Source organism: Lissotriton helveticus, chromosome 1_1 (assembly GCF_964261635.1).
Source record: "Lissotriton helveticus chromosome 1_1, aLisHel1.1, whole genome shotgun sequence".
Classification (NCBI taxonomy): Eukaryota; Metazoa; Chordata; class Amphibia; order Caudata; family Salamandridae; genus Lissotriton; species Lissotriton helveticus.
In genome coordinates this window covers 318,215,290-318,225,942 of record NC_136057.1, presented here as the reverse complement: position 1 = coordinate 318,225,942, position 10,653 = coordinate 318,215,290, and the positions used below count along the sequence as shown (strand labels likewise).

At 51.8% G+C, this 10,653-nt stretch overlaps 1 protein-coding gene across 2 annotated transcripts in view; it reads right to left on the bottom strand.

The window, feature by feature from the left end:
* Positions 1-2,282: 2,282 nt before the first annotated feature.
* The window catches only part of LOC144769478 (endogenous retrovirus group PABLB member 1 Env polyprotein-like), a 200,681-nt gene continuing 192,310 nt past the window's right edge, over positions 2,283-10,653 (bottom strand). For both annotated transcript variants that reach the window (XM_078653605.1, XM_078653612.1), the window contains one exon: positions 2,283-5,180. In XM_078653605.1, the coding sequence (XP_078509731.1) occupies positions 3,121-4,683 (1,563 nt within the window). In that variant the 5' untranslated portion in view covers positions 4,684-5,180 and the 3' untranslated portion in view covers positions 2,283-3,120. The remainder of the gene's footprint in view (positions 5,181-10,653) is intronic.

The window sequence follows — 10,653 nt, the reverse complement described above, 5'->3', positions numbered from 1 at the left end:
GGCCCCGATCTCTGTACTGGGGTGAATGTATGACATTGTTCTGCATTCTGTCCATCAACTGTTGTTTTTACATCTAAGTTAAGCCTGACAGCTCTGTGTCAAGCTACTAGGGGGGTTCCTTATGCCTTATACTTACTTGGATTGTGAAGGCTGCTTGACCAGGCCTCACACACCAGTCAACAAATAACCCAATTTCTAATAGTAAATCGTTCATGCTTTTTGTTTTTAACAGTCATATAAAGAGAGGATATTGTTGGACTTGGCCCTTTTGGCAGGTTCACCCCTAAACATTTTGCTTTTAAATGTGACCTGGTGTTAGTTGTTTTAGGCTTCTGCGCACTTTAACACTGTTACCCAGTGTAAAGTGCGTGTGCAGCCTGAGTGCGCGTGGTGACATTGGCCCGCCCTCCCATAGGAATGCATGGGGGAGATGAGTGTCCATGGTAGTTCCTGATGTGAGAGGAGTGCAGGGGCAAGTTTGGTATGTGCGAACTGGTGAGAATAAATGCTGTGCAATGGTGTGCGCAGATTTATTATGTATAGTGGAGAAGTGCCACTTCTACAAGTTGGCATGTCTGTGTGCAGTGAATGTGAATTGCCTGTCTGGCTTGTGATTGACAGGAGCTGGCTGGTGTGCCTGGCTCCAGGAGTCAGGATGGGTCTGCCCGGTGGTGAATGGGGAGATCTGCATGTAGATGGGAGGGAGGAGTTGCACCTGGAACCTGAATAGGGCTGGCCCTTCCCTCCACAATGGTGGCTCCACCCCCTGTGGTGAGTCTGCTGTCCATAGCCTGTCCTGTGAATAGGGAGAGGGGCTGAGCACAACAAAGTGCTCCAGAACCAGTTGCATCTGGTTTTCCCCTTGCCCTGCACCCTTGAGACAAAGGGAATTTGTGTATAAAACGGGGTTGTGTCCCCATGTAAAGTGTTCTCTCTTGTTCCTGACTTGATGGGGGCCTGCTGCTGCTGGGCGCCAGGAGGAACCGCCACTGGAGACTGCCTCCCTGCTGAAGGGCCCTATGAGCTGGCCCCTGGGCTCAGCCTTTGCCCCCCCTCTGCACTCTGCAAGACTTTCCTCTGGATTTTGGGCTGCAGCGCCGGGGAAACCTTTATTTTTCACTCTGAAGAAGCGCTGGATCTTACCTTCCTGAGGAGCGCTTTATTTTGGTGCTGAGTGGAGCAGCGCTCCTATTCTCGACTGCTGCAACAAAGCTGCGATCCTTTTCGAGGAGGGAATCCCCAATGCAGAGATTCCCTGCCACTCTGCTTATTTACGGCGTGGGAGCCTACCCCGCACATCTGCCAGTCTTATACCCCTAGCGGGTGCCCACTCCTCCAGGGGCTTTGCATTCAAAGAAGTGGGAGCCCACCCTTCGTGAATGCCGTACCGGAGGATCACCGCTGCGGCCCGGCTTAAACAGGAAGCCAGGCAACCTGTGTGGTGACGTGGGTGGGGCAGCAAAAGAGTCGGAAGCCGACGGGAGCCCACCCCGCGCCCTGGTGTGGAAAGGAGAAGTGAGCGGAAAGAAGAGTCCAGGCGGAAGCGTACCCTGCACTGGACTTTGCCCGAAGGAGCAGAGGAGTCCAGGAGAGCCCCCGCGGTCTAGCCTGTGAGGGCGGGGCTTCTGCGCCATGAGGAAGTTGCTGCGGCGGATGGCGGGGCTAGCGTAAGCTGAGGAGAGCCCCGCAAGTACAGCAGCCGGAGGAGAAGTGAGGAGGAGGGGGGGCCGAGGCACATTGCCGGTGCCTGCCCCGCGCATTAAAAGTCCCAGCATTGCCACCGGAGGAAGGAGACCGGAGGATGCACCCCGAGAGAGGAGCCGAGTCTCCACACCACTCCGGTGAGTGGGGGATGCTGTTAAGGGACTGTGGGTGTTGGGAGTGGCCCCCGAAGTATCTGTGCTAGTCTCACTCCACAGCGGCACCACAGAACGCGGGCCGCTGCACTGATGGGGCAATTGTTCCACTCCAGAGGCCCTGAGTAGGACTCCAACGAGCCCCTGTTTGGTGCTGATTTCTTCCACAGCTGCCCCGTCGACAGTGGGCAGCTGCAACATTTTGCCCCACTACTCTAAGAGCCCCAATGGGGGTTCAGGAGGCGTAGTGGCGCCAGCCCCATTCTTTTCCTCTGGGCCCTTGTTCTGTTTGAGTCCTGTTGAAGGTCAGCAAAAATGGTCAGGCGATTTAGTCAATGTTTCTTAAGTAATTTTGCCCGGCGTTAAACGCCTCTAATACCTTATGAAGATTTATCAAAATAAAGAGGCAGGCGCTGGTGACAGGAAGACAGGAAACACGTTTTATTCCGACGGAGCAGAACACATCAGATCAGACAACAAGGTATCGTCTCGAGGTGCTCTCTGTAAGCCTCTCTGAGGCCTGATCTTTTATACACTGGTTTATGAATGAGTCCGTTCTTTATTACAATAAAGACATTGTGAAGTAGTGAAAGATGACATCCCCGGTACCCCCCCCCCGTTCCGGCTCATTCCAACACGTGGCTACAGTAGAGGTCCTCACCCCCCATGCAACAGGAGGGGGCTATCACGCAGCTGAGTGTTTCGCCGATTCCTTTGGAATGTGTGCGCCTGATCGAATCTCAAGGGGTGGGGAGGCCATGATCAATAGTAGCTTCTTTGAAAAGGGTCGAGTGCATACAGTAGTGGGCAATAAACTGTATCCTCAGGCCAAGGGATGACCAGCGGTTCGTACAGACAATCGGGCTCAGAGGAAGGGATCATCAAAGGAGAGGTATTCATGGAAGGAAAGGGTCAGTGTGGATAATCACGCGTTGAGGGAGGGTTTATCGACTGAGGGGCATTCATGGAAGGAAAGAAGGTGTTGGTCAGGCGCGGGGTGTGATTCTCAGAGACAGAGTCATGTGGAAGGAGAGGTCATGACTTGTACATGTGAGAGCGGAGGCAGCCAGGGTGCATGGGGGAGGCTTGCAGGGTCAGGAAAGTGTGCTGGTGACCGATCGTGAACAGGGAGATCATGGTACCTAAAATGGCTGTCGTGTATGTTTATACGTGAGTCTGAGGAATGGACAAGATGGCGCAGATGATGTTTAGTTCACGATCTAAAATTCCACAGTCCTCCCTTTTAACATGTCTCGCCAGTTTGTCAATTCGGATCTATCCCCATAAGACCACATATTTCTGTCTCATAGAGGGGACTCATGTGCTCAGTTCTGAAGTCCAAAGTCTTAGGGCACATATAGTTAGAAATGAGTGAACACAAAGGTGGCAGACATTGAATACCTAAGCAGCATCCACACAGTACCACAACTGGTATCAGTATAAATGTAAACAATCTCCATCCCCAGTCCTTCAAAGTGTCCCAAAACCAGCTTCCAAGCGACCATCCTTCTTGCTCTTGGTGAACCTCTGAGGATAGTCTGTGGAGGTGTTCAATTGCTTTGTAGACTGAAGGCGAGTTATCTGGCACGTAGGTGCAACAGCTGGAGCCGATGATGCGGCATGCTCCTCCACGGTCGGCCAGAATCACATCTAGGACAAGGCGGTTTTGGAGAGCCACCAGGCGGACTGCCTGAAGCTCAGCCGTGTTGTTAGCAAGGACGCCAGCCGTGATGTTAATGGTTGTTTCTATTGCCTGAGTTAGGTGTCGGATAGCGCGGCTGTTTGCCATTGGTCCCCACAGAGGAACAAGTCCCTTTGCTGCATCCAGGAACTGTGCTCCGGTGGAGTCGGCTTGTTCAATGTCTCCGGCGCGCTTTTGCCGGTGATGGTAGGCTGAGGCCACATACGTGGGAGGAAGAATGGAGGCGATATAGCACGTACCCCTCCAACCTCTCGGGAGCCAGGTGTAAGCTTTGGTACCACAAACAAAGTACATATTCGGAGAAGCAACAAAGGAAGGAGGATCAGCTGAGACCAATGTTCTGGTGATGCGGCAGGAACTGTGTCCCACCAGCTGCGTTCCCTGGCCTTCGAGACACACAAATCCTGTGACATTGATGACAGACAGAGCCACGGTCAGGGTGGCAGCTGTTTGCTTCCGCAGGTGGGAGAAGGTGGGTCTGGCTGGATTGTGGAGTACTTGCACTTCGACTGTTTCTTTGGCAGGGATGTTCATAAGGAAGGCAGAACCTGAGACCGCAGGACAAATGGGGGCAGACGTTCTTCCTGTTTTGTTCAGCCAGAACCCATAGTAGAAGTGTGACACTGTCTGACCGGAAGCGGCGTTGTCCTTGTTGCTCTCCTGCAAGAGGATCAACCAGGCGAGGCAGGAGCCATGAACTGAGAAAGGAGAAGGAATGAAAGGTATGGAGTGTTCAGTGGCATGCGGGAGCAACCCGCAGATCCAGCAGTTCGTGGCATTTGTAGCAAGGTTGTGCTGGTGCAGCAGTTGCACGAAGGAATTGTTCCAGAACTCCCTACGCCTCTCTCGGAGCTGAGGCGAAAGGGGGATCAAGTGATGCTCCTTCATGGTGGTTGGCTGTACAGTGGCCAGCAATGTCTGGTGAGCGGGTGAGCTGTCCTCCAAGATCCAGAAGGAAGTCATGAGGAGGAGGCAAAAGAGGAAGACAATGAAGAAGGCGATTGTCTTTGATTTGTGCAGATTGTCAGTCTTTGGGTTCCTGTAGTGGGTATTTCCTGTTGCTTTCATTATCTTCTTATCTGGCGCTTCCATCATCTTCTGATCTGGCGCTTCCATCATCTTCATCTTCAAGGTGCTCGGTAGTGGGCAGAACCACAGACTTTGTTTAACTTCTCTCCGGGTGACCCTTGGTTGTTTTTAGGTCACCGTTCTGAGATTTTAACTTAGTCAGTGGCCTACTTAGCCGAAGCTCCCTCCTTTCGACGCAGGAAATACCCTTCCCGGGATGGCACAGTGGGATCAGAGAATTTTGCAAGTTCAAGTGCCTCGGTATCAGGATAGCAGTTCAGTGATGGCCGATCTTTGTTCAGGAGCTCTTCTTGGGTGTCGACGTTTTCTGTCGTGGCCAGGGTCGAGGAGACCTTCTTGCAGTGATGGCCGTGCAGCCAGTGCCTCTTTCCCTCCACTCGAAGAGCCGTCCGAGTGGTGATCAGTACTTGCCAGGGGCCCGTCCACCGGGGTTCCAGACTCTTAGCTCGTTGAAAGTTCCGGACTAGAACATAATCTCCCGGTTAGATATCGTGACCGGGGCCCCTGGAAGCATCGGGGATGGCCTGCTGCACCTGTTGATGAATGACAGACAACGTTTTAGTTAATTTGCACAAATAATCTGACAACAGGACGTCGGGGACGTCGTGAATGGAGGTTGGTTTGGGGGCAGTCCAGAGGTTCATTGGTCGCCCAAACACCACCTCGTAGGGGGTCAAGTGGTGCTTAGTGGGAGTGGAGCGCATCGATAGCAATGCCAGTGGGAGGGCATCTGGCCACTTAAGTCCTGTAGTGGCCACTATTTTTGACAGTTTCAATTTCAGTGTAGCATTGTGTCACTCAACCAGGCCAGCGGATTGGGGGTGGAAGACCGCATGAAACCTTTGTTTTACCCCCAGCCCCTTCAGGATTAGTTGGATAACTTCAGCTATGAAGTGGGGGCCATTGTCGCTCCATAAAATTCGACAAAGGCCGTAGCGAGGGAAAAACTCTTTCAGTAGTACTTTGGCAGTAGTCATGGCAGTGTTATCACGGGTTGGATAGGCTTCCACCCATTTGCTGAAGGCACATACAATGACTAGTACATACTTCAAGCCTTGGCATCTCTCCAGTTGGATGTAATCCATCTGAAGGACTTCAAAGGGGTGGTCGGGGGTCCCAAACCCTCCCCGGGGTACCACAGTTCCTTTCCCGGGGTTGTGTTGTAGGCAGATAAGGCACTGCTGGACCAGGCGTTTGGCTGAGTCGGGGATTTTGTTGTTGTGCCAGACTTTGGAAATGAGTTCAATCATGGGGGCAGAACCTATGTGTGCAGGGGAGTGTGCCATAGTCAGTATGGGGATCAAGTATGAGTCAGGCAGCAACCATTTGTTTGTGTCTTTTGTCCGCCAGCAGCCTTCGTCGTCCTTCAAACCCACCCGTGCCCACTCAGTCAGTTCGTGAGGTGTGCTGGCCGACTGGATGTCCCTAATCGTTTCCCTAGCGTCAGTCCATTTTTCTGCTTGTGACCTGGTCACATACATGCGTGTCGTTGTCCTATTCTCAGCTGTGGTTCGGGCAGTGATGTCGGCCAGTGCGTTTCCCTGTCCAACTAAGTCCGTCACCTTCTTGTGCGCCTGGCATTTGATCACTGCTAATCGTTCGGGGAGGAGAACTGCTTCAATCAGGGCGGAGACTAGATCTCCGTGGAGAATGGGTGTGCCATGGGACGTCAGGAATCCCCTTTCCCTCCACAAGAGCCCAAAATGATGAACCACCCCGAAGGCATACTGGCTGTCTGTGTAAATGTTCGCTGTGGTTCCTGCTGCTATGATACATGCTCGTGTGAGGGCAATCAGCTCGGCCGCCTGTGCGGATCGTTGTGTGATGCGGGCGGTTTCAACTACTGTTCAGGCTGTCGTCACCGCATAGGCAGCTGAAGTGGTGCCATCTGGGAGTTTGATACAAGAGCCGTCTACCCATAGTTCTCCATCAGGGTCTGTAAAAGCAGTGTCTCTAAGGTCAATTCTACTTCTGGTCTGTTCGTCCGTGAGGGTCACACAGTCGTGTATAGGGGGCACATCGGGGTCATTTTCAGGCAAGGGCAACAGTGTGGCAGGATTCAAAGTCGTGCATCTCTTCAGAGTGATGTGGGGTGCAAGTAGAATCAATTCGTACCCCGTCAGTCGTGCACTAGTCAGGTGTTGGGTCTTGGTCTGGTTCAAAAGGGTGTCAACTGCATGGGGTACTAACACCGTGAGAGAGTTTGAAAGTACAATTCCCTCACTCTGACGGATAGAGACAGCAGCGGCGGCTACTGCTCGAAGGCAGGCAGGTAAAGCTCTGGCGACTGGGTCAAGAGTGGCAGAGAAGTAGGCACAAGGGCGTTGTTTGGCGCCGATGGGCTGAGTTAGAACAGACAATGCGCATCCTTCCCTTTCGTGCGTGAAGAGGGAGAAGGGCTTGGAGTAATCTGGTGTTCCTAGGACGGGTGCCGAGCAAAGGGCATCCCGCAACTCCTTAAAAGATGCTTGGCATTCGGGGGTCCAAGGAAGTGGGAAGGGTACATCTTTGGCCAACAGGGAAAGTAGGGGCTTTATAATGAGACTGAAATTTGGTAACCATTGTCGGCAAAAAGAGGTAAGGCCCACCAATGAACGGACTTGCTTCTGTGTTTTTGGGATGGGTGTGTCTAGGATGGTTTGGATTCGGTCGGGTGTAAGTTTCCTCCCTTCTTTGGACAGGAGATGGCCTAGGTAGGTTACTTGAGGTTGGCAGAACTGCAGTTTCTTCTTGGAGACTTTGTGGCCATTCTCCGCAAGAAAGTGCAAGAGTTGGATAGTGGCCGTGATTGCAAGTGGAGTGGTGTCGGCCGCCAAAAGGATATCATCGACATATTGGATCAACACCACTCCATCTGGTAGCTGGACGGCGTCCAGCTGTCTTTTGAGGGCCTGGCTGTAAATGCTGGGACTTTCAGTGTAGCCCTGAGGAGCTCTACAAAATCGGTACGAACGGTTTTTTAATGTGAAGCCGAAGAGATAACGGCTGTCTGGATGGATGGGGATAGAGAAAAATGCATTCTTGAGATCGATAACGGTGAAGGTGGTGGCAGTGGACGGGATGAGGGTCAGAATGGTGGTGATGTCTGAGACTACGGGGTACTGTGGTACCACCACTTTGTTGACTTCTCGCAGGTCGATGATGAAGCGGTACGCTTTCTCATCTCCCTCACCTTGCTTCTTAACAATGGGTAGGATAGGGCTGTTGCAAACATTACTAACCACTTCCTCTACCACTCCTGCATCTACCAAGGACTGAATAATCGCTACCAATGCCTTCTTGCCTTCGGGCGATATCCGGTATTGTGGGAGTTTCGGGAGCATTGCGTCTGGTCGAACAGTTATGTGCACAGGGTCGATCATCATTCGTCCTACATCCGAATCGTTTCTGGCCCATAGATACGGGGGTAGGGTGTCGAGCAAGGTTAGGTCAGCATCAGTGATAGAGTACATATGTCGTGCGGGGCAGGATCTGGACATGCTCGGGTTGTCGTACAGGATGACTCGGACTCCATCTGGGGAGCATCTAATAGTAGCTCGGAAATGTTTTAGCAGGTCAATACCCATAATGGCGTCGGGGGAGTTGGAGGAGAGCAGAAATGTTGTGTCCGTGGGGTTGTTTCCTAGGTCAAAGGAGATAGGTACAGACAGGAGCCAGACAAGGGTGCCCTTGGAATCAGTCGTTTTGATAATACACTACGTGTCGCTCCAGTATCTACCAAAAATGGAGACTTTGTACCCAGGACCTTAGCGGTGACGTAAGGACCTTGCTGGTCAACACAGAGCTCGACTGGATCCCTCCCTCGCCCTTGGCAGTCCTATGCAAAGTCGTGAGCATTGTCGCAGCCGGACTGTTGGCACTGATTCTGTCGGGGGCGGTCAAATGTGTTCGGTCTGTCAGGTTGGTTACTGCTGGTGTCGTGGGTGTGCCCTCGTCCCTGCCCTCTAGTCCTGGGGCCATTTGTCGTGGCCCTTGGCTCGTTATTTTTAAGCATTTCTCGGAGGACCGGGCGTTGAGACTTCCAGTGGCCAAACCCTTTGCAAAACGCACACTGGTTCTCATCGAGGTCTGTTCGCGGAGCGCCAGGTGTGGGTGTGCGGTCTCTAGGGCGTGAATTTCTAGGGGCATTCGACTGGTAGTTTCCCCTATACTGTTCCCTTCCTCTTGTCACTCCCTGCAGTTGAGCAATCATCACTCGTTCTTTTAAGTCCTTTTTCTTTCTCTCAGTCGCCCTCTCGTTCTCGTTCTTTTGGTGTTCGTAATTCTGAGCCATCTGAAGGATAGCTGCAGGTTTGGAGGCCCCCCAACTACTCTCGCTTGTCTGTAGCTTCTGGGAGACCTCTTGTAATAGCCCCTTTACGTAGTTTTGCACGAATAGGTGTTGTCCGGTTGCGGTGGTCATGTCTTGGCCACTGTAGTCGGAGAACACTGTCTCAAATCGGGAGAAATATTCTGATACGTCTTCCTGGGGTTTCTGGCGGCAAGCCGTGACTATTGACCAGTCTACCTTTTTCTCTGGGATCAATGTCTTTAGCTTCTGCACTATTTTGTCCGGGAGTTCCAGTATGTCTTTTACAGGTTTCCTACCGGGCTCTCGCTGCCTATCTAGTTCACTGAGTTGATTCCAAGTATGTCCGAACAGATCTGTGTGGTTGGCCTTCCGGATTTGCTTCCACACGTCAGCCGGCAGACATAACCCAAAAAACAAATCAATGTCCGCTAGAGTCATTATGCTTGAGCCCAGGGCTGTATTTAGTTCAGTATAAAATGCTGTCGGGTTCTTTCTTAAATCGGGCAGGGTTTGCCTAAAGGTTAAAATATCTTGTCGATCCCATGGTTGATAAACCCAGTTGTACACAACCCTCCCTTTTGCATCTGCGTGGTTAATATCGTCGTTTGTTCCCTGACCTCTTGGGGGAACCCAGTAGGGGGCGGCTTCTCTGATAGGCATCATAGTGTTGGCTACTTCTAATGGGGGCTCGTCCGGGACTGAGACAGTGAGCTTAACCTCTGGTTTCTGTTCAGTGATGTGGCGGAAGACCTCAAGCGTTTGCATGAAGAGGTCCGTCACGTCATGCTCAGTCCCATCTCCAACATCGATCTTTCTATATAGAGTCGTCAGCTTAGCAGGACCCTTAGTTTGATACCTATCCTCATATGCGTTTAGAGTGTGGAAGCTGAACCGTAGGATGAAATGCCGTTTGTGGCTACCGGCATGTGAATTGCACATATCCATCGCATATTCTTCGCTCTCTTTCCGTTCTACCAGTGTCTTTGCTATTTTATCAATCCCATCCCGTTCGTCTTTGCTCAACCTATTTGGTCTTGCCGTTAGTTGCTTGCTAGTCTCAAGTTCATTTGATGTTGTTACCGATGTGGCTGGTGCGAAGGCCGTAAGGGCCGGGGCACTAGCGCTAGAGTCACCCTCGCCCGCACTCAGGACTGGTAGGTGCTGTGCCAGTGGTTGGCAGGGGGCATAAGGAGGGGGCATGTAGATGATCGGAGGACCTAGCAGTAACTCGTCGTTTGCCCGTTGTTTGGAGGGCATTTCTGGGTAGAGCGCAGAGGGGGTCCTAACAGGGCATTGGCCTGTTGACCCTGATTCTTGCAATTGTCTAACTTCCTCTCTCCTTTTTATCTCTTCATCTAGTTCCTTCGCTGCCAGGTGGGCTGCCTTTCTCAATTCTTTCCCTATTTTTGTTTCTTCTCTTTTCCTTCGTTGCTCTGCTTCTTTGCGCCACATGCCGATACTATCGAGCATAGTGGGTGTTGCCTTATTTATTCTAACAGCTGCTTCTAGCGCTTTTATTTTATGATCATCAAAAGAACCTATCAGTGGCCACTGATTTTTGGGGTCCCTTTTCGTATATTTATGCCATAGTTTACTATAAGCTATGGTGACTAGTCCTTGTTTAGTGAACATGTCCTTATTAGGGGTGCCTTCCAATGGAGCTGGATGGTTCATCTCTAATAAGCGGTCCGGGTTGATCCAACTACTGACCAATG